General features: G+C 50.7%; 1 protein-coding gene across 3 annotated transcripts in view; it reads right to left on the reverse strand.

The window, feature by feature from the left end:
- Positions 1 to 13422, reverse strand: part of EPHB2 (EPH receptor B2) — a 149923-nt gene extending 136501 nt beyond the window's left edge. For 2 of the 3 annotated variants that reach the window (XM_012555751.2, XM_012555750.2), the window contains exons 1-2: positions 13350 to 13410; positions 9654 to 10338 (exon numbers count right to left, since the gene is read on the reverse strand). In XM_012555751.2, the coding sequence (XP_012411205.1) occupies positions 9654 to 10338; positions 13350 to 13406 (742 nt within the window). In that variant the 5' untranslated portion in view covers positions 13407 to 13410. Of the gene's footprint in view, positions 1 to 9653; positions 10339 to 13349 lie in introns of all 3 variants that reach the window. The other variant, XM_004377146.2, reaches the window with a different exon arrangement.
- Between the last annotated feature and the right edge of the window lie 10148 nt (positions 13423 to 23570).

A 23570-nucleotide genomic window follows, 5' to 3' on the forward strand; every position in this document is an offset into this window, starting at 1 on the left:
CTTAAATGCTGTATGAGTGGAGGAAGGATGACTGTTCCCTCTGGCCACAGATTAGCCAGAGGTGGGCCTCCTTCCCTGAGGTCTTGTGTCCCCTCTGCACAAAGAACGGAGACTCATGGGACTTCCCCACCTCTGAGCCATTGCCCTGGGACCTAGTTCCATCCTGCCCCACATCTCTTGATACGAAAGCCCATTTGTCCTTCAAGGCCCAGCCCACAGGCCTTCCTCCTCCAGGAAGCCCTTCTGTTTATCCAGTAGTGTGGGCTCCCTCCTTTTCTTTAAAGTTCCACAGTACTGGAGCATATTCTGACCTAACATGAGCCCCTCAGTCAGTTACTTGTCCAATTCTTTTCACTTCCATCATCTAAGGGGCTCCTTGGTAACCTGGGAGGTGGGCTGGGTGGGGTTCAATGTCCTCATTTCCCACGTGAGGAAATTAAGATTCTTCTCATCACACCCTGCTGGTTGTTCTCCATAGATCCTGAGGGATGGGGGACACAATGGCTAGGCAGACAAGACTTGGGCCTCAGGTAGAAAAGGAGAGCATGTTCAGGCATTGGACCACTCCAGGTCAGTAAGTTGTCCCAGCAAGTTGGAAAAAGCTGGGTTCAGATTCTGGCTCGGCTACTCTCTCTGTGTGTCCTTGGCCAACTTGCTGAACCTCTCTGTGCCTCAGCTCCATCATTTGTAAAATGAAGCTGATAATATCAAGAGAAGATTTGATGTGATATTGGAAGCACAGCATATAGCAGTGCTGGGCACACAGAGGTACCTTTCATCCTCCAGCCCTGGCCTCTCTCCTTCAGCCTCAGCCTCACTTGGCCCTTTGACCACAAAGGAACTGAAGCCCTAGCATCCTCTCCTGTCCTCCTGCCAAGAACACCTCTCCTCCACTTCCTTCTGGAAGTCTGTACCTTGCCTGGGGGTCAGGGAGAGGGTAGGTTAAAAAAAAAAAACAGTATCACTTTGGACCATCTTTTTTCTGGGCTAATTCCCCTTCTTGCCCTCAGCTCCTCCTGTCTTCTAAAGCCCTGAGAAAACAGCTCTGGCTCCAGGAAGCCTCCCCAGCTCTCCCGACTGGAAGGCACAGCTCCCTCCTAAGTGCTCCAAGGCTGCAGTTATGGGCGGAGCCATCGCCCCAGCCTAGACCGGAAGCTCCCGGAGGGCAAGAACTGGGCTTCACCATCTCTGTGGCCTCCACACCTGGCCCAGGAAATGTTTGTTAACCAAAAAATGAATGAGCTGTTTTGAGGATCTGGAACCCTGGTGTCACAGTGGTTAAGAGCTGGGCTGCTAACCAAAAGGTCTGCAGTTTGAATTCACCAGCTGCTCCTTGGAAACCCTATGGGCCAGTTCTACTCTGTCCTATGGATCTCTCTGAGCCGTAATCGACTCGAAGGCAACGGATTTGGGTTTTGTTTTGTTTTTTGTCTTGTAGCCAATGTTATCTAGTATTTCTTGCCCAGACCACTGAGGGGGTATGAAAAGCAGAGAAGGAAGAATACTCTCATGCCCTGATATTCAGAATCCTTCCACGTGGCTGACTCAGAGAGGGAAGAAGATGCAGGGAGCCTCCTGCCCTTCCTAGGAGCACCCACCCCCACTGCCTCTGGGCCTTTGCACCTGCCTCCTCACCTGGCTAACTCCTCACTCAGCCTCTGCTTGAGCAGCTCCTCTTCCCTGAAGCCTTTCTCTGGCCACCAGACCCCTGCCCTTGTCTGCTCCCACAGCCCCTACTACCCATGAACCTTCACTGCCTACCATCTAACACCCACTCTAGGCTGGGCAGTCCTTGAGGGTGAGGCCCATGACTCCCCAGTGCCTGACACAGTGCCTGGCATGTAATAGGTATTCAACACATGGTACCTTCCTGGTACTCTATGAAGACAACATTAACCCCTCCAAGAAGCAGAAAAATTGGAAGCTGGTGTTCAGTGAATGTCTGATGGGTGGAAAGATGGATGGATGGATGAACAGATGACTGTGGAACAAGAATAGATGCTTTGAGAACATATAGGGAGGGAGCAAGGCGAGGGGATTTTATAATTTTTATGGGCAAGAACCTGAATAGTCTGAGTACACTGGCCAGCATCCCCCTCCAGTACCGTTCTTGAAAGGCCAGCTGTGTGGTCTCAGCCCTGGCCTGGGCCTGGGGGTCTGTCCACCACCTCACCACCTCACCCCCTCCCCCAGCTGGTGTCTCCACCTTGCCCTTGAAGAGAAGGAGCAAAGTTTCTGGGTGGGGGTCTGGGCCTTCCCTCTCACCCTGCATTCCGACCCTCACACCCTTTCCCCAGCCAGCACTGGCTCTGCCAGCTGGCGCCTCCTTCCACCTTACCCCTAGACTGACCACCCCTCCCACCCCCCCACATCTGGGCTGCTGGTCCAGCCTCTGTGGGAAGGGCTCGAGCTGAAAACAGGGTGGGAAGGAGGCCCAGGATCCAACTCTTTGGGTCCAGAGAGGACCCCTAGCCTCTAACCCCCTCCCTTTCTTGGCTGGGGGAGCACAGGATTCTGGGAGGAAAACAGAAAATAAAGCCACAGGCATAATATCCCATGCTGGTGAGCATGCGGGGAAACGGGCACTCTCCGTGGCTGCTGGCAGGAGGGTAACTAGGCACAGCCTTCGTGGAGGGTAATTTGGCAATGCCTGTCAAAAGCTCTACAAAAAGTATATGCCCTTTGACTCCGCAACTCCATGCCTGGAAACGTATCCTACCCAAATACCAGCAGCAGTGCAAAAGGACAGATGAACAATGGAGTTTACTCTAGCATTTGTTTAACATAGTGAAAAACTGCAAGCAATCTACACGTCGATCAGTAGAGGATAAGTAAATAAATTGTGGTTCATCCATATTACAGAATGTTAAAAGCTTCCAAAAACGATGTTGTAGCTCTAATGTGACATGGAAAGATATCCACAAAATATAATTAAGTCAAAAATCCTCATGTGTTTTTAGCACAAGTCCATTTTTTCCTTAAAAAAAAAAAAAAAAAACAGTATGTGTAAACACTCATAAGTACACCTAGAAGGATCTACTTTGGTTAACAGCAGTTATCTCTGCGTGATGGGATTATGGCTGATTTTAATTCTCTCTTTTTGCTTATCAGTACTTTCTAAAGATTCTACAAATAACATGCATTGCTTTGGTGATAAAGAAAAGTTATTTCTCTGTAAAAAAGGCTCATCAGGCAAAAAACCAAACAAAACTCATTGGTCAAAGACAGTGTTAGTTAGAGTCCTTATTCTTATAATGCCTTTTAAGGTATTTTCTCAATTATTCTGCACAACAGGGCTTCTGTTACCCTGTTTTGCAGATGAGAAAACAAAGGCTCAGAGAGGGTCCGTTCCTTGCCCAAGGTCACACAGCTAGTGAGAGGCAGAGCTAGGGTTTAAAACTGGGTCTCCAAGGTCAAGGAGAGGCCCTGTGTTGGGGAGGGGGGAGAGGGCTGGGCTGGGGCAAGGCAGGGCTGAACAAGAGGGAGAGGCTGGGAGCAGCTGGGAATTGGGAAGTCTGAGCCGGAGCCAGCGAATCTACATGTGCGTGCAACCAGCGCGCGCTGGCTCACGAAGCCCCTCTCCTTGTCCAAGCTAAATATTAAAAATCCCATTACGCCCCGATAGCATCACAGCAATCATGCTCACTGTGGAACGGCCTCAGATCCATTATAGATGCGGGTCGGTGATGGAGAGAGGAGGGCAGGGCCCCCCACAGCGGCAAGGCTAGGGGCTCCCGCTGGGCTGAAGGAGAGACCAAGGGAAAAAGGGAGACAGACAGGCTGGGAGAAAGCAAGGCAGGGCACATTCACAATAAAACCCATAAAGATCTGGAAAGAGTCAGAGAAACAGACTCAGGGTCTTGGGTGAGAGCAGCTGAGAAGGAATTTCAAGACACTCCCCGCCGCCCCCAGCAGAGCTGTGGGTGAGAAGCCCCAGTGGAAACTCTGACCCTGAGGATGTTAGGGACTGGAGTAGGGAAGGGGGCACGGTTCTCCTTCTTCTTCTTTTTTTTAAATATGTTAAACAGGAGCTAATTTTTTAAAAATATTATTTTATTGTGTTTTAGGTGAAGTTTACACGACAAATTAGCTTCCCCTTTAACAATTTTTATGCACGTTGTTCCGTGCCATTGGTTACAAGTTTTACAATGAGTCAGTATTCTCATTATTCACATTCTGTTAGTTTTCCATTGATCGAGCTTCCCTTCCCCTCCTTGCCTTCTCATCTTTGCTTTTGGGTAACTGTTGACTGTTTGGTCTCATATAGTTGATTGTTTAAGGGAGCAAATTACTCACGGGTGTTATTGCTTATTTTATAAGCCAATCTATTATTTGGCTGAAAGGTGATGAGCAGAAATAGCTTCAATTCCAAGTTCAAAGGGTATCTTAGGTCAATAGTCTCAGGAGTTCCTCTAGTCTCTATATTATATTTCCTTTATTCATGTAGTTCTCTAAAACCTACAATTCCCTTTCTCCCCTGATCCTTCCAAATTCTACTCATACTCCAAGGCCAAATTCAAATGCCACCTCTTCTGTGAAGCCCTGGTCTGAAAAGACGCCTTGGACGGACCTTCGTGTCTCTGCCTCGTTCCCCGTGTATGTGAATCCCTGCTTGTCCAGGGCCACTTGAGACCAAACCCTGAGTCTCAAGGACCTTCTATCTGAAACACTCTCCTCTAGCCTTCCCAGGGCAGCCCCCATTAACTTAAATGTCACCTCCTCCAAGAAGCCTTCCTGGACCACCTGGTTAAAGGAGGTCTCTTCCTGAGCTCTATTGCCATATCCTATTTTTCCCTTCACTCATCACAGTCTGTAACTATTTATTGGTTCATTAATGTCTCCCCTCCATCTTCCCCCATCCACTCACCCAGAGTAAAAACTCTGGGAGGACGTGAATGTGTCTATCTCCTTCATTTCTGTATTCCCCAGCATCTGGTACTTGTCTGGCTCATACTAGGTTCTCAATAAATAGGTGGTAAAGGGCTAAATGGTACACAGTAGGCACTCAATTCATAGTTTTTAAATTATTGGCTTCTCCAGGCCCCTCCCCTTCCCCACTGTGTCAGCAGGTACCAGGATGTTTACTGTAGCTTGGTGAACCTCTCACTGCACCAGGGACTCCCAACTCTTTGCTAGCCACCACCAGCCACCCCTGGGACAGCAGCCACTCCCCAGGAGGTCTCACTTATTCCCCACCTGCTGAGCAAACTTTGTGTACACATTTTCTCTGCTGTGTATTAACAAAGCAATGGATTCCTCCCCCACTCCGCCCACCCCCATCAAATTATGTTTCATTCTAAATGGGTCTTTTCAAACCACACCCTCCGGGAGATTCTGCTAACATCCCCTCCGTAGGGTGGGTGCTCCCTGGGGTGCTGTAGGCGCCAGGCTTGAGGTCACCCTTTGGCTTGGAGTTCCAGTTCCATCTACCCAGGGATATGTTATCACATCATATCTCTGAGCTAATGATCCTATTCCAGAATTATTAGGGCTGCCTGTTTAAAAATGCCGATTCCTGGTCCCACCTCAGAGCCACAGAACCAGAGCCAGGGGAGAGGTCGGAGTCAGGCCCAGGAATCCGCATTTGAACACACTTCCCAGGTGGTACTGAGGTATGGTAAAGGTTGGGGATCCCTGAGCTAGAGGATGGGAAAGCATTTTGCAAACCACTCAGATGTGAGCTGTAATCACCATTTCCACAAGTCCTGGGGCCGGCAGGGGCAGGGCCTGTGGGACTGGGACTGAGCAGCCCTACATCTGGGTGGCTGCAGCCCAGGCCAAAGCAGCAGCTGGTGTCCCACTGGGTTCCCTGAACTCATTAATCATGCCCCTGCTCACACCTGGCAACTGGCTAGGCTGGGCCTGGGCTCCCTGCAGGCTGTCAGGTCTGGGGGAGACCCTGCCCCAACATCATCTCCCACCCCCACTACTTGCAAGGATAGGCTCTGAATTTGAGAGCTTCTTGTGACAGGCAACCTTGAAGATGGTCCCAATGATCCCGCCTCCTGGCATTCACACCCTGTGTAATGTTCTCCCCTGGTGTGTGGGCTGACTTGATGAGTGGCTTTTAGTGAATAGAATATGACAGAAGTGATGAGATGACACTTCTGAGATCTGGTGATAAAAAGACTGTGGCTTCCATCTTGGGTGCTCTCTCACACCCTCTCTGGGATCACTCACTCTGGGGGAAGCCACTGCAAATGTGAGAGGCCCAAGTGGTGAGGGACTGAGGCCTGTCCACAAGCTTAGAAGTGGATCCTTCCCAGTTGAGCCTTCAGATGAAACCGCAGCCCCCAGCCACCAGCTTGAGCCAGAGACCCCACCCAAGCCACACTAGGATCCCTGACCCTCAGAAGTTGTGAGATAATAAGTGTTAGTTGTTCTAAGCTGCTAAGTTTTGGAGTAATTTATTAAGCAGCAATAGATAACTAATATGCCTCTTCATCTGGGTGACAGTTCTTGCTACACCCCCTCATGAGGCCTCAGCTGTGGCCATAGCAAACAGTTTAGTGGTCCCCTGAACGGGCCAAGCTGATTCATATCCCCAGGCCTTTATTCATGTAAATCCATCCTCTAGAAAGCCTTCTCCTGGGCCATCTAGCTAACACACCCCTCTCTCAAGACAGCCTGGCTGTTAACGTGCTCTGTGAAGCCTTCCCTCATTTTCTGTGCCCACTGCAGCCCAAGCAGTTCCTAGTAAAACATGTCTGCTGCACTACCACCTTGTTCATTTACACGTCTGTCTCCCCTACTAGACTGTGAACTCCTAGAGGGCAGGGCCACAGTTTGAGTCTCCTCTGTTTTACCTGATGCTCAGCACAAGATTTGACACAGGTTTGATGAATGAATCTGATGAACGAATCTGATGTATTTGATGGATGAGTTTGATGAATGAATAAACAATGAACAATGAACAATGGGTGAATGATATCATGCTCACTCATTCTGTCTCCTCCCCCTTCTCACCACTGCGTCTTCCAAGGCTCTGCATTTTCCCACTCAAGTCTGTGAAACCAAATTTGTTATCTTCCCCAAGAAACCAGCCTTTTCTCCCAACTTCTTCATTTCTTTTCCAGAACCATCACCTCCCCACAAGCTGGAATTCCCTGTTACCTTTGACTCCCCTTCTCCTCTCTTTCCAACCTGTCATCACTGCCCATCTGTTCCATTAGCAAAACAGCCGTTGGTCATACTCCTCCTCTTCCCCAGTGATGTGGATGCCCCAGTCCAGGCTGCCATCACCTCTTGAGATTGCTACAACAGCTTCCTAACAGGCTACTGACTCCTGTTTCTTGAATTCCCCATTCATCCCCCCAGGAATCTTCTTTAAAATGTTGCCTGGCTGGAGAGCTAGAGTGAAGAGCCGTGGATAGCACTTTATAAAGCTGAGGGTCACTGTAACCACTACCTGGCTCAAGAACTACCAGTGGCTTTCTGGTGGCCCTAGAATAAGGTCCAAACTCTTAACCTGGCATTTGAGGCACCCCAGGATTCAGCCCCAGCCCTTGACAGTGGCAAGGGGAAGTAGCACAAGGAGGCGCCAAATCCCCTATACCACCACCATCAGGATCAACATCACCATCAAGATCAACACTACCACTGCAATCAGCACCACCATCACAGCTAACACTGCTCAGTACCAGCTACAGGGTAAGCTTCATGTACGTCATTTCATTTGTTGTTGTTGTTGTTGCCATTGAGTCGATTCCAATTCATGGCAACCCCAAGTGTCCAGAGTAGAACAATACTGCACAGGTTTTCAATCTTTCAGAAGCAGATTTCCAGGCCTTACTTCTGAGGCACCTCTAGATGGATATGAACCATCAACCTTTCAGTTAGTAGTCCAGTGCTTAACAATTTGTGCCACCCAGGGACTATGTATATATCATCTCATTTAGTTAGCATTTATTAAGCACTTACTGTGTATTTGGAAGCATTTAAAGTGCTTTACATGTATTAAATTCTTAAATCTTTACAGCCACCCTGTGAAATGGGTTTTACATGTGGCCAAGGTCATACAGCTAATAATTGACAGGACTGGGATTTGAAATCAGGTCCCTCTGCTTTCACAGCCAAAATTCTTACCACTATGCAGTACCTCTCACAAACTTCTTATGTTTGCAAACCACCTTCATGATCTTTGCCATATTCAAACACCACCTGACTATTATTTAGTTAATATTTTTCCTGAAATTAACTTACATGGCATGGTGGTAAGAAGCCGTGGTGGCACAGTGGTTAAAGAGCTCAGCTGATAACTGAAAGGTTGGCAGTTCAAACCCACCAGCTGCTCCAGAGGAGAAAGATGTGGCAGTCTGCTTCTGTAAAGATTACAGCCTTGGAAACCCTATAGGGCAGTTCTACTCTGTCCTAAAGGGCCGCTATGGGTTGGAGTTGACTCGATGGCAGTGGAGGGGCGTTGGAAGCACACTAGCTTGGTGAGGATCCTGGCTGCTCCCCTGACTTTGTATGAACTCTCTAAGCCTCCATCTCTCCATATAGATGGTACTTTCCCTCACAGGGTTGCTGTGAGCATGAGGTGAGTTAAGACATGTAAAGGTCTCAGCACACAGTGAGGGTGGTAGTCAGTGGGCACTGTGCTTCCCTGTCTCTTTGAGTTAGAAGTAGCCATGTGACTTGCTTTGGCCATTGAAACGCTCACATGAGTGACATGTGGGTCATTCCAGGTGGAAGTTTTCGAGCCAGTGTACAATTCCCACTCTCTCTCCTTCCTTCTGCCTTGATGACAACAACATTCCAAATGATGGCTCCTCCACCCACCTGGATTCCAGAGTGAGGAGTCCCAAGCTCATCTACGGTGGACATGTAGCCTTGAGCGAGAAATGAACCTTTATTGTTTTGTCAGTGCAGCACAGCCTGGCCTATACTGACTGATGCAGTAAATGCTCAATGAATGTTAACTTACTAACATGTTATTTATTATGCCTTATACATGTTGTTTTCTTATTTTTATTTTTTGGTTTTTTTTTGGTGCCAAAACTTGGGATTGAACCTTATACAGTTTCTTAAAGAGCCCCGGTGGCAAAAATGATTAAGCAGTTCGGCTGCTAATCAGAAGGTTGGCGGTTCAAACTCACCCATTGGCTCTGCAGGAAAAAGACCTGGCGATCTTCTTTCATAAAGATTACAGCCTAGAAAACCTCCAGTTTTACTCTGTCACATGGGGTCGCTATGAGTTGAAAATCAACACAATGGCACCCAACAACAACAACAACAACAACAACATACATTTTCTTAAAAAGAGAATTTTATATAACTTTTGTACGCAGAAAAGAAAAAAACCAAAAAACTACAAAAAACCACAAAAAACCAGTACCACTTGCCATGATTAAATACATTATCACATAATAATTAAAATATTTTTCAAAGTTTATCCTCATACCAACTAAAATCATTGTGTGTACCACCTGGAAAATGTACATGTACCACCCTTCAAGAAGTGCTGCTTGAGTGCGCCCCCTTAGGAGTTGAACAACGGCTGGTTTGGAAACTCTGACCACGGAGCACCTCATGGTCTGCTCCAGGGCACTGCCCTTCCCAGCTGGAGCTCCCAGCTGCCAGACCAGTTCTGCAGCTGATACCAATCCACGCCCTTATAGGGGCACCCACCCTGGCTGTGCTGTGTCCCTTACCTCTGCAGACGGTGCCATTCTCCACAGCCTCGAAGCCCGCTTTGCACATGCAGCGCCCAATGGGCACCAGCCACTCGCCATCCCCATTGCAGTAGAGCTTGATGGGCACATCCACCTCCTCAGCATTGGCGATGCAGCTGCCTCTGGCGGCAACCAGCGATGTGCTTTCAGCCCCCGACAGTGTCTCCTGGAAGATGGCACCATTCTGGATGACACGGGGGCACTTGCGGTAGAAGACGTGCACAGCGATGAGGGACATGCAGCCACCGTAGTCCTGGAAGGCCAGGTAGAAGCCATTGCGGGACACGGGCCCAAAGCTCCGCACCTCGGTATTGATCTTCATGACTCTGCCGCCCAGATCTACCTGGGAGAAGCTCTCATCAGCTGCGATGGTGTCCACCTTCACCCATGGGTTCTCCATCCAGCTGGGGAAGGTCTTGGTGGCTGAGTCGTAGTCGGCCTCATAGTAATAGAGATTGAAGGTCTCCTTGCAGGAACCGGGCACGCTGGGGATGCTGCTACAGTCTCGCACGGAGAACTTCATCTCCACGTGAATGCGGTGGGCGCCACGGCGCCGGATGAACTTGGTCCGTAGCCAGTTGTTCTGGCTCGACTCAAACACGTTGCATACCTGGTACGTGCGGATGGTGTTCATGTTCTCATCGTAGCCACTCACCTCTTCCCACTGTGGGTGAAATGCAAGTCAGGTGGGGGAGACACAGACCTTGCCTTAGGGATCTTCCAGTCTGATGGGGTAGACATGACAACTACCATCAGGGTCCTCTTGGTCTAATGGGGGAGACACAGACTCTGCCTTAGGGATCTTCCAGTCTGATGATGGAGACACTATCCCTACCATCAGAGAACTCCCAGTCTGATGGAGGAAACACGGCCTTGGCCCTGGTGAATTCTCCAGTCTGTAAGGGAGACACACCAGTCTGACGGGAAGGGGCACAGACCCTGCTCTTGGTATCCCCTAGTCAACAGGGGAGACACAGCCCTTATTGTTAAGGGTTCACTAATCTGATGAAGGAGACAGTGCCCTGCTCTAGGGAAGCTCCCACCTGGAAGGGAAGACAGGGAGAGCCCTGCCCTTAGGGAGCTCCTCTGCTGAGAGAAGAAATAGCTTTATGCTTGGGGAGCTACTCGTCTGATGGCGAGACAGAACTTCTGCCCTCTGGAAGCTGGAACATAGTCCTTGCCCTTCGGGACTCCCAGCTGATGGGGGAAGACAGTCCCCAGGGTGATGGGGAACACAGGGCCCTTCCCATAGAGCAGCTCTGCTCTGGGGCTTTAACCTGCTAAGGTTTCCTTCAAGAGCTGGCAGGCTCTCTGGTACCTGGAGGGAGACCTCTCGGCCTCCCTGCCTAGGGAGGGTACCCCGCTGAGAGTCCCCAAGCCTCATTGCTGGAGAGAGATGGGCCAGGCTGTGGAAGATTGGGAAGAGGAAGGCACAGAGCCCGTGTTCCCTTCTCGTGCCCTCACGGGTCGAGCTCAGTCCCCGTGCTGAGCCTTTGCCCACACTTTGGCACCCTCCTGGAGCACCCCCTCTCTTCTCAGTCTGTCCTTCTGGAATCTCTTGTAGTGGGCTCTCCCTCAGGCTTCTTGGTATTTGCATTCCGTGACTCTCCGTTGGGCCTTGGGGACTATCTACCAGGTATGTGTCTGGCTCACTCAGCCCACTTGGTCTGGTCTCCCAGTGAGGCTGAAAGCTCGCTGTGAGTACAACCCATCCCCACCTTCTCTGTGTCCTCCTTGAGCTGGCCGCCCCTGGGGTCGACCCAAAGGAGTCCCAACACCAGAGGCCCCTCCCACCAGAGCCAGGCCTGGGGCTGGGTTCTGGAACAGGATCTCATTTCTTTGTCATGATTATTGCACATGGTATATGTGATCATTCCCATTTTATAGATGAGGGAGTAGAGACCAGAGAAGTGATGCCACTTGACCCAGGTCACACAGGCCCAGCCCCGTTCATGTGCTGCCTCGAACAAAAGGACCAAACAGCGCACCAGGATACCTGAGTTCTAGTCCTAGCTCTGCTAACTTGATGCATGGCCTTGGGCACGTCACCATCCCTGTCTGGGCTTCTGTCTCCAAAACTGCCAATGTGAATGTGGTGGGGGGAGGGCAGGTAGTGGGAGAGGTTCACCCTCAAGTGGGTGTTCTTTGTCCTTTTGCCTCTCTGGGCCAGTCTGCTGGGGTGAAGCGGTGGCTGCTAGTGGGGAAGGATGGCTGCTCTGAAGGGTGAGCACGCGTGGGGAAGGGGAAGTGGGGCTGGAGCCTGCTGGCTCGGCCTTTTCTTTAATGGCGGCTCTGGAGCTTCCTACAATGCATTTGATTTTTTATATTTTTTTGGTGGCACCATGTGACAAAGTCAGCCCCTTGTTACAACTGCTGCTCTTCTTCAGAACTTAATTAGAGCACTTAATTAGAGCACTCTGCCTTTCTCCCCTCTCTCTAATTAACATGCGGAGGCCCTGCAGCCTAAACACCCCAAATAATTGCGTCCGGGGGGGCCCTGAAGCCCAGCCTGGCCTCATTACTGGCAGGGTGGGGCTGTGGGCCCAGCCGCCTTCGCAGATGGAAAATTGGTGACAAGAAAGAGCCACAGAAAGAGACCTGACCCCAGGGCCCTGCCTATTGAGAGCACAGGCCGCCTGGCGGGGAGGCGGGGTATGCAGCTCCCAGAAGCAGCAGCTGAGTCCCAGTGGAGAAGCTGGGTGGGGGGAGGGGAGGGATGAGTTGTGGGAGTCCACAGCCCTCCCCAGAGGCCAAGGGCATGAGGAGAGAATGACATTAAAGCTGATGATGATGACGATAGTGACCGTTATAGCTACTCTTGATTGAGGGGTCCACTCTATGCCAGGCACTGTGATAGACACTTTGCAGAAAAACCTCACAACAGCCCTGTGCAGAACACATTATTATCTCCAGTTTATCGATGAGGACACTGAGGCTCAGAGAGGTGTAGGAACTGACCCAAAGTCACACAGCTTGTTAGGACAGAATGTCAGGAGTGTCTGACCCCACAGCCTGTGTGCAGGTACAGGGCTGGGTGTTGTGAGGAGAAAGAGGAATCTCAAATTGTGTCCGATCTTGTCCTCGGGGAGCTCATAGCCCACGCAAAGGTCCAGACAAGCAGACCCAAGGAAGCGTGAGCTGAGCCCTGGGAGGCAGATCCTTGTGTTAGGGGGATACAAAATGGGGACAGAGAGGACTCAGTCACAGCCCTGGATACAAAACTGAGCCCCATCACTAACTAGCTGTAGGGCCTTGGACAGGTGGCTGGCTACACCTCTCTGAGCCTTAGCTTTCACATCTATAAAATGGAGGTAATTCCTCCTCATAGGATTGGAGATGATGTGTCTACAGGTGTTTAATACAGTACCTGACACATAGTGGGTGCTCAGGAAATGGCAGATCACTTTCCTCATCTGTAAAATGGGGGCAGTGCAGGTGCTTACTTCTCAGCTTCACCCTGCGGCTTCCATGGGATAAAGATGGAGAGCAGCCAGTATGTTGTCATGGCAACTGGTGCTCCATCAATGGTAGGGGACCAGGTGGGTGGGGCAGTGAGAGGCCTGGCTCTGGGCCCTGAAGGAGCAAAAGGGGCTAGAATGTGAGGGACATCCAGGGCCCTGCCAGAGTCCCAAGAGTCCTGAGGGACCAAGCAGGACTTGGGGGCTATGGACTCACCCCTGATGGAGGATGCACGATCCAGCCCAGCTCAGCTGTCGCTGTGGTAGAGTCCATCAGCGTTTCTGTGGGGAGAGCAAAGGGTCACTGGCCAGCCCCACCTACTGGTGCTGTCAATCACTCTGCCATGCCCCCAAGACACCACCCTCCATGGTCCTTCTTTACATAGCCCAGCCCACTTCCATGGCCCCAATCCTCTGGCCTTAATCCTTAAGGCTACTCCCCCCACTAGGCCTCCCTTTCCACCCCATAATCCCACCTACTGACTCCACATAGCTGTATACCCAACTCCCACCCTTCCACCCATGGTTCCATCCATCCCCTCAGCCGGTCATGTCCCACATCCCTAGCTACTGCCCCTTCCCTCCTTTTCGTGTGGAGGGAGGTTTTAACTTGGGGTCTCCTGGATGGGCTTGAGAAGGTCCACCATGTTTTTTACTAGTTCCATGGGGTCAACTCTGAATCATGGTGACCCCAAAGGTGTCAGAGTAAAACTGGGCTCCATGAGGTTTTCAATGGCTGGTTTTTTGGAAGTGGATCACCAAGACTTTCTTCCGAGGCACCTCTGGATGGACTTGAACCTCCAATCTTTCGATTAGCAGCTGAGTACATTAACCATTTGCACTACCCAGGGACTCTGGATCCACCAGGAAACCCTTGAAAAATCTTTTTTTAATTGTGCTTTAGGTGAAAGTTTACAGCTCAAGTTAATTTCTCATACAAAAATTTATACACATATTGTTATGTGACACTAGTTGCAATCCCTGTAATGTGACAGCACACTCTCCCTTTCCACCCCACGTTTCCCGTGTCCATCTAACCAGTTCCTGTCCCTTTCTGCGTTCTTATCCTGCTTCTGGACAGGAGCCACCCATCTGGTCTCGTGTATCTGCTTGAACTAAGAAGCACACTCTTCACAAGTATTATTTTATGTTTTATAGTCCAGTCTAATCTTTGTCCGAAGTGTAGACTTCAGGAATGGTTTTAGTTCTGGGCTAACAGAGTATTGGGGGGCCAAGGCTTCGAGGGTTCCTCCAGTCTCAGTCAGACCATTAAGTCTGGTCTTTTTACGTGAATTTGAGTTCTGCACCACACTTTTCTCCTGCTCCGTCAGGAACTCTCTGTTGTGTTCACGGGCAGGGTGGTCATTGGTGGTAGCCGGGCACCATCTAGTTCTTCTGGTCTCAGGCTGATGGAGTCTCTGGTTTATGTGGCCCTTTTGTCTCTTGGGCTAATATCTTCTTTGTGTCTTTAGTGTTCTTCAATCTCCTTTGCTCCAAGTGGGTTGGGACGAATTGATGTATCTTAGATGGCCGCTTGAAAGTTTTTAAGACATTAGACACCACTCACCAAAATGGGATACAGAACATTTTCTTAATAAACTTTGAAGCCCTTCAAATTTTATGGCAATTTATTACATCAAATTCTCAAAAAACAGGAGCATGGTCCCTAAAGGGGCCACCCTTCCATCCCAGCTGGCCCAGGAAACTGGAGTCCTCCATTGGGTCCCCATTCCTGGGGTCCTCTTCCAGGACTCAGCCAACTCTGCCCCCAGAGTAGGGCTGGGGAAGAAGGGTGTTGAGGGTGAGCCCTGCCCCCAGTGTGCCCAGCCCCCTGGGGGTTTGGGAGACTCAGACCAGCTTCTGGACTGGCCAGGGCCCACTGGCCTCCCCTCAGTTCTGCTGGCTGGAGAGAAGGGACAAGGAGACACACAGGGCCAGAGAGACCCCATTCACTCCCCAGTCAGGCTCAGGACCCCTTTCCTCTACTCTTTACATGTGACAGGGGCTTCAAAACACTTTTTAAACTGAATTTCATTACATGGAAAGGACTTAAATTGATCACTTTCGAGAAAATATTCAACAAATCCAGCAAATTTTTTCATTCAGCAAATACATCCTGATGCCCATTATGTACCAGGAACTATGCTGAGCACCCTGAAGGAGAAAACAGTGAATCGCAAGACCCTACTGTTGAGCAGTTCACAGTCTGGTGATGGAGATGAGGTGTGAATCCAAATAGCTATGGGAGAAGTTTGGACTTGATCCCACAGGGCAGATGACCCATGAAAACAGGCAGAGAGACTTAGAAGGTCACAGCTGGACAGGACCTTCCATACCACGCAGCTCAGGGAGAGCGGAAGAGAGGCATTCTGTGCCCAGGGCAGACATCACTAATTAATCCCTCCACTCTGTGGCCACACAATGCTTCTCAGCACAGTGCTCCAGAAGACTAATACTGGTTTGAGATGCTGCTCCTGGTTCAGCCCAACCACTTATTTTGGAGATAAAGCAACTGAGGGACAGAGAGGGGAAATTACTTCCCAAAGATCACATGGGAGTTGGCGGCAAAGTGGGAACTCCAGGTCTCCTGCCTCCTGCCCTGTAAACTTCTAGACACTTTAAAGGAATTTGATGGCCTGCGCTGGACGAACTAGGGCAAGGAGAGTAGTGCAGGGAGTCCAATGTCCAGGCTGCTGTGAAGGTCCATAGGGGAGCTAACAAGGCTTGAACTAGGGCAGGGGTGGTGGGGATGGAGGGCGGATGGGAAGAAGCATTGGACCAGGGGCAACCCCAGTTGGCCCTGCGATCTGACAAGAGGATGTGAGGCATCCCCAGGACCGCCTGTGGCTTGTGTTTGAGGTCACTGTGTCCCTTTGCACTGGGGGCTGGCAGGAGGGGTGTGTGTGCCAGGGACGGTGGAGCCCAATGCCAAGGGCGTCTTTTTGATGGCAAATTGGAGGGAAGTTCTATTATGCTGCTTTGGAGCTGAAAAAAGGGGTCCTTTTCACACTTGGAATGCTACGGATTTTTCTTCCTGGAGAGAACAAGGGATGAACTTTTAACCTGTTTTCTCTCATTGGCCTCAGCCTAAGACGCGCCAAGCCGGGCTCTCTGCCTGGGCTCGAGAAACAGCTGCTGGGAGCTGCGTGGAACAAGGGAGAGGGGAGATTCTGCTTGGGAGGAGAAAAGGATCGTGGGGGAGGAAGCCCGCCAAGCAGGTGGCCCCACCCCTTGGCTGGACTCCTGGGCTGACCAAGAGGCCAAGCACTAGAGGATTCTGTGGCCCAGAGAAGGACATCCTCATTATACAGATGGAAACGTGGGCCCAGAGAGGGCAAAGGACTTACCAAAAATCATATGCTAAAAGCTGGGGCTTACACCTTGAGCTCCCAAGAAGCTCAGGCTAGGGGTCCCACTACCCACCTCTGCCTTCCACCACATCTGGCCTTGTTCATTAGGAATTCACGGCCCAAACACATGCTGGGTAGGGAACAGGAAGGGGAAGATCTCAGAAGGACTGGAAGTAAATGGACTGGCTGGTTCACACTCCAGTTAACCAATTGCCATTGAGTCAATTCCAACTCATGGCAACTCCATGTGGGTCAGAGTAGAACTGTGCTCTATAGGGTTTTCAATGGCTGATTTTTCAGAAGTAGATCACCAGGGTTTTCTTCCGAGATACCGCTGGGTGGACTCAAACCTCCAACTTTTTGGTTAGCAGCCGAGCACGTTTATCACTTGCACCACTCAAGGACTCCTGGCTCACAGACAGGAAGCAGTGAGCAGTCTGCAGATCCCCTTGGAAGGACAGGGCAGGCAGAAGCCTCCTCTGTCCCTTCTCACCATGCCAGTCCTGGGCTTTGCCTAGAAACTGGGCAAACGGTGAGATCTGTTACCCCTCTGGGCCGTAGCAGGAGAGAATACATGGGTTCTCTCTCCTCAACTTTCCCTTGGCCTTTTGCTTTTTAATTTTGACACTTCTATCTACTGGCTGCAAAAAAGGCAGGTTAACAGAGAAGATGAACCAGGAGCTGGGATGTCAGAAACCTAGTTGCTGTTGAGTTGATTCTGACTGATGGCAACCCCATGCATGTCAGAATAGAACTGTGTTTCACAGGGTTTTCAATGGCAGATTTTTTGGAAGTAGGTCGCCAGGCCTTTCTTCTGAGGTGCTTCCGGGTAGACTTGAACCTCCAACCTTTTCGGTAGCAGCCAAGTGTGTTAATCATTTGACCATCCAGGGCTCCTGAGAAACCTTGATTCTAACACAAGCCCTGCCATCTACTTGCCTTGTAACTTTGGACATGTAACCTTTCTAAGCCTCGATTTCCTCACCTGGAAATGGTCATACTACTACCTTCTGAGTGTGGACGTGAGGACTAACTAAGACGTGAAGTATATTAGCTTGGAGCCCAGAACAAAGCAGAGCCTCAGGAAGTGGCAATTATTACTTTCAGATTGAGTGTGGTGCTTCCTGGCAAACCCAGCGCCTGCACACACGCCATTTCCTTTGGGCTCATTAGGTGGCCCCTGAAAGTGAAGAGGCTCCAGCTTAGGCCACCCAGCTCCCCCAGCCTGCAGACTGTGCCTGCCAACATCTGACAAACATCAGACTCTGCACTCGAAGTCCGCAGCCCCCCAAGGAGCGCTTCCTGGTCCATCTGAAGCTGCTTTCCTGGTAGGCCCTGAGTTTCTTCTTTGTTCTTCTCAAACCAAGCACAAAAGTCAAGTTAAGTTCCCCGGGGAAAGTGGAGTTAGTATTTCTTGCTTCAGGGACCAGGGTAGGTTCAGGGAGCCAAGACCTATTTCCACCATCAGCACCTCCTTCCTCCTCTCTATAACACCCCAGACATCTCCCCTCTAATCCTATTACCCTGAAAAAGGGAGAACGCATGTCCACTGACCCTTTACTAGGAACCAGATGCTCTTACCAACATTCTCACAACAACGCCAAGAGGTAGTTGATACTGCCCCATTTCACAGATGGGAAAACAGAGGCTTCCAAAGACTCAAAACTTGCCCGAGGTCACAAAGCTACTCCATTCACAAGCTGTGCTCCAGCTGCACAGATTTTTCCTTCTGACCTTCTCCCGCTCCTGCCCCGCCCTAATTCTCCTCATTCGTGAAGTCTCAACTCAGGTCACCTCCTCTGGGAAGTCCTCCTGAGTCCACACCGCCCCCACAGCTCTGATAATGCAGCCAGTTGCTGGTGTTTCTAGATGTCCTGGCACTTGCAGATGCCCCTGTCCACCACTCTGTTCCAGTAATCTGTGGTCCCCTGAAGGGCAGGTGTTGGGTCCTGGTTCTGGGGCCCCCAAGGCCCAGCACAGGGCTTGGCACATAGTAGGTCTTCAGCCACAAGATGAATTCCTCCTGATCTGCAGGACTGGAATGCATGTAACCTGTCTGCTCCACCAAGGTTATCCAAGCTAGAGCCTTTCATGTAGTCAACATTCAACCAGCACTATTATCTAGTTCCTATTTTCCTTCCAATTGATGCTTATTTTTTATGAAGTGCATTTTACAGAGGAAAAAAGTAATCGTTATTATAAATGGAAAACCAATATCACTTGCCATAAAAAGACGGGAAATAAACACAAGACAATTAAAAATGTTCCTATGCAACTACCTTCTAGAAGTAACGAACTATCATTTCACTTCCCACATTTAGGGGACCACTAGGCTCCACCGAGCTGCCTCTGATGTGCTAGGAATGCCCCCATCCGCATCCCTACTGTGACAGTGACAATCCCTCATGCAGGGGAAACGTTTCACTGTACACAGATAATTAATCACCATACGATACGACAAAGACTGCCATGGAGATGTGCAAGGGGTACTGTGGATTATGGGAACTGGGTGTGGAAGGAGAGGAAGAGAATGCCAAGTTTAGGAAAGGCATCTTGGAGGCAGTGACACTTAAAGAATGAATTAGGAGGGAGTCAGTGAGGCGGCGTGGGGAGGGCATTCTAGGCAGTGGGGACCCTGTGGGCAAAGGCAGGTTGTTATTAGCTGCCATCGAGTCGATTCTGACTCGTGGTGACCCCACGTGTGCAGAGTAGGACTGCTCCGTAGGGTTTTCAAGGCTGTGACCTTTCAGAAGCAGATCATCAGGCCTGTCTTCTGAGGTTCCTCTAGGTGGGTTCCCGCCACCAACTTTTCAGCTAGTAGTTGAGTGCTTAACTGTTTGTGCTACCCAAGGACTCCTGAAAAGGCAGAGGCATGGAGGGGGGCAATAGCATGGCTTACGGGATTAAGTAGTGGGTGAAGGGTGGGGCAGGGAGTGGTGAGAGGGGAGAGCTGAGCCTAGAGAGGGTGAGCAGGGTTGCTCACAAAAGGCCAGCAGCTCTCCGGGCCCCTCTGGCTGGACCATGCCTCTCTGCCCACCTCATTGCCAGCCTCCCTGGTACCACCCACCCCCACTCTGCCAAACAGCACCACCACACCTGCCTCTGAGGCCCCTGCCACAGCCAGCCCTCTGGGAATATCCAGTTCCCAGGCCCTGGCTGCCTTAAGTGCCCATTAAAAAAAATCCCAGTGGACAGATGAGGAAACCGAGGCCACACAGATTCTTAGCCTCCAGGTGAAGGCTGGACAGGTGCCTCCAGCCAGGCCAAGCAGCTTCTTCGGTGAGAAAACAGGATTTGGGCCATGGGAGCGGCTTTGGCCCCAGCCCTGCTGCACTGGCACGCCCTCTCCTTTCTGAAGACTGCACAGAAGAAAGCAATCAGGAGGCCCCGGCTGCACGGCTGGGGAGGCCGCTGGCCCCTCTGGCTACGTGTGAACAAGCAGTGTGCATTTCAGAAATATTTGCGCTAAAAGGGAGACACACTGAAGTCGTTAGCATTGGCTGACAGGAGAATGGCTGTGCAGGGCCCGTGCAGACGCTACCACTCTTGCTATCAGGATGGGCCGTGTGGTCACCCCTGCTCCTCACGCCTCTCCTCTGGTCAGCCCTGCCTGACCCCCTCTTAGGCCAAAACTCTCTTTTTTTCTGTCTGTACTCCTGACAGTATGTGAGAGCTCCAAAAATGTGAGGAGGGAATTTTTACTCAGCATCTATTATGTGCCAGGCTTTGGGCTGGGCTCTCTAAATGTCATTTCAGGCCATGACAGCCTGTAGTGAAAATAACATTGTTGTTAGTTGTCGTCGAGTCGGTTCCGATTCATAGTGACCCCTTGTGACAGAGTAGAACTGCCCCATAGGGTTTTCTTGGCTGTAATCTTTACAGAAATAGATTGCTAGGTCTTTTGCCTGTGGAGTCGCTGGGTGGGTTTGAACCGCCAACCTTTCAGTTAGCAACCAAGCCCTTAACCATTTGTGCCACCAGGGCTCCTTGTACACACTATTATTATTCCCATTTTACAGATGAGAAAACTGAGGTCAGAGAAGTGAAGCAACCTGCACAAGGGCACACAGACAGGCAGGGCTGGGATTTGAACCCCCATCTGTCTTATTCCTCATCTGTGTTATTTTTAGTGCCACAGCTATAGCCTTACAAAACAGATGACACAAAATAAAATAAAAAATCACCAGGGCTTGTGTGTATGTGTTTATTCTGTCCCTCTGTGTGGGCCTGGAGGACAGGAGGGGAGGGAGCGAAGGGCAGCAGGGGGGTGGGGCACAGGCTGTCCAGGCTAGAACCTTGGTTCTGACACTCCCTAGTGTGACTGCAGGCAAATCAATTTTTCTCTCTGGCCCTTGGTTTCTGCATCCATAAAATGGGTTATTATAAGAATTAAAGTGACATCATGCAGGTGAATCCTGTTGATTTGACATCTCCCAGGGCCTTCATTCCGGGGATAGGGAAAGCTAGTTTACCGTCTGTTCTGCCCCCTGGACTGGAGCTCTGTGTCTGCCTTGTTCACCAGTGTATCCCCAGAACTGGACTTGGCACAAAGTAGGTGCATTTGGCCTCCACGCAGCAGCCTGGTGATCTTTCTAAACCTCATGTCTGATCATGTCTTAGCGGAGCTTAACACCCTTCAGGGCTCCCATTGCCTGTGGGATCAAGTCCCAGTGCCTCAATGAGGTATTCAAGGCCCCTGCTGAGCGCACCAGCACCATTACCTGCCAGCCACTTTCTCTGTTCTGCCACCCTGTATTTCCTTCTGCTTGCAGAAGGCACTATGTTTCCTTGAACCTGGGTGGCTTGACCCTTCCAGATTTTTCTGCCTGGAATGCCTGGCCCTTCTTGCTTTGCTAGCCTGGCTAACTTCTCTTTCAAGACTTGGCTCACAGGCCCCTTCTTCCTGGCAGTCATCCCTGATTCCCCTCCCTCTGGCTGGGTTAGGTAACAAGGTCATGGTCATTCAATGAACATCTACTCCACCTAATGTGTGCCAGGCTCTGTGTTGGGAGCTGGGGTTGCAGAAACAGACCAGCAGGGTCCTTTCCCTCAAGGAGCTCCAGACTAGTGCAACAAGTGAACATAGTACAGGGAGAGGCAGGGTGAGACAGCTGGTCCAGGCTGGAAGCCAGGAAAGCCTGAGGAAGAAGGGATTCGCTTTGACCAGGGAATCAGGAAAGGTGTCTCAGAAGAGGTGGCATTTGAGCTGGGAGAAGAGGGCAAGGGTGTACCATGCAGAAGGCACAGCAGAATAAAAGGTGCAGAGGAATGAAATTTTAGGGGTATTTTGGGCAATAGTAAAACCAGTTGACTGGTTCTCAGTGGCAAGCTCTGGGATATGTTTAGCATTCATTGTTTCATTTCATCTTAACTGTTTATAAAGAAGATACTGTGCTATCCCCTTTACAGATGGAAAAACTAAAGTTTGGAGAGGTTCTTCAAGGTTTCCATGGCCAGAGACGGGTGGAGCCGTGTCCATCTGACACTAAAGGCCGTGTTCTTAACCACTGCACCATGCTGGAGCTTCTGTTCCATGTGGTTGGAGCAAAATGTTCCACAAAAGGTTATGGTAAGACCAGGATGAAGCCAGAATGTGTAGGGCCTTGACTGTGGGGGTAAGGAGTTTGGATCTTGTCCCATAGGCAGTGGGGAGCCATGGAGGATTCCTGAGGAGGGTAGTGGTGTGTTTGTCCTGAGAACTGTTGGGCCACAGAATGGTCTGGCAGAAGAAATTAAGCTAGAGCTGGGAGCCAGCTGGGGGGTTCAAGCTGAAGATGGATGGGTTCAATCTCCTCCTGGGGGTCTCTACCCCCGGCCTGGCCAGCGGCTCACACTCTGGGCAGCAAATCAGCCTGGCATGTGACCCAAGCAACAGATGACACTCTGGACCCTTCCCAGCAGTTTGTGCTGCTCCCTGCCTGAGGCTAGCCAGGCTGAGGTGACTTGAACCCAGGCCCATCCGCTACACCACGGCCTGGGTTAGATGCCAGCCGGAGTCTGGGGCCTGACCTGACCAATCAATAGCTAGGAGTCAAGGCACTCTTTCCACAGCCCAAAGTAGGAATTCCAAGAGGAGGCAACAGTCAGGATCCAAAGACAAAGTGCAAGGCTACTGACAAGCTGGGTGACTTGGAAAAGTCACTTCACCTCTCTGAGCCTCGGTTTCATGATCTGTAAAATGGGCATGACAAAATCCTTGATCCGAGCACCTCACAGCATGCCCAAGGAGGCGATGGGTGCAAAGGGTTTTCATAACTTGCAAAGGCTTGACCACACAAAAGCGATAGTGAAAATCGCTGACATTGTGAAGGCCGACTGTAGGCAGAGCTTCTTCAACACTGTCACATTGCCATCCCAGATCAACTTTATGAGGAAACTGAGACTCAGAGAGACCATGGGGTTCACCCAAGTCCATGCATATCCAGTAAAGGGCAGGGCAGGATTTGACCCCCTGGGTCTGATCCCAGAAGCTACCAGGCTAAATCCTAGCACACCCTGCAAAGCTGGGACAGCTATTCCCATTGTACAGATGTGGAAACCAAGCCCAGATAAGCTAAGAGATCTGCCCAAAGTCACACTGCTGGAAAGAACCAGAGCTAGGACTTGAACCCAGGTCAACTTCAATGGGTTTCCCAAGGCCTCTCCTCTGAAACCACAGTGAGGATCAGAGCCTGAGAGGGCTTCAGATCCACTGGCCGAAGTGAGTCCTCCAGCAAGGTGAGTGGAGTCAGGGTGCTGATGCCAGAAAAGCCCTGGGCAGCTCCCAAAATGCTGGATATTTTCAAGTGAAACCCGCCAACAGGCAGCACGTTGTTTTTCCAGCTCAGCCCCCTGCTCGGCCCTCAGGCTCATGGAAAGAGGACCCAGCTAATGTGAAATCCTTCTGCTGAGGCCTCTCGTACCACATACTCCTCCTTGTCCTCCTGTCGCTTGGAGGCCCTGCTCTGCCTGCCTCGGTTGCCTGCCTGGAGCCTGCTCATGTTTTCTCAGGCCTGGGCGGAGGGGTTCCTGCGACGCCAGCTCCTCCACTCTGTCCCCCGCCTGCCTGCCTCTGGCTTGGGCATTGGCCAGCGCCGGCCGCCCCGGCG

This window comes from Trichechus manatus, unplaced genomic scaffold, assembly GCF_000243295.1.
Source record: "Trichechus manatus latirostris isolate Lorelei unplaced genomic scaffold, TriManLat1.0 scaffold00048, whole genome shotgun sequence".
NCBI lineage: Eukaryota > Metazoa > Chordata > Mammalia > Sirenia > Trichechidae > Trichechus > Trichechus manatus.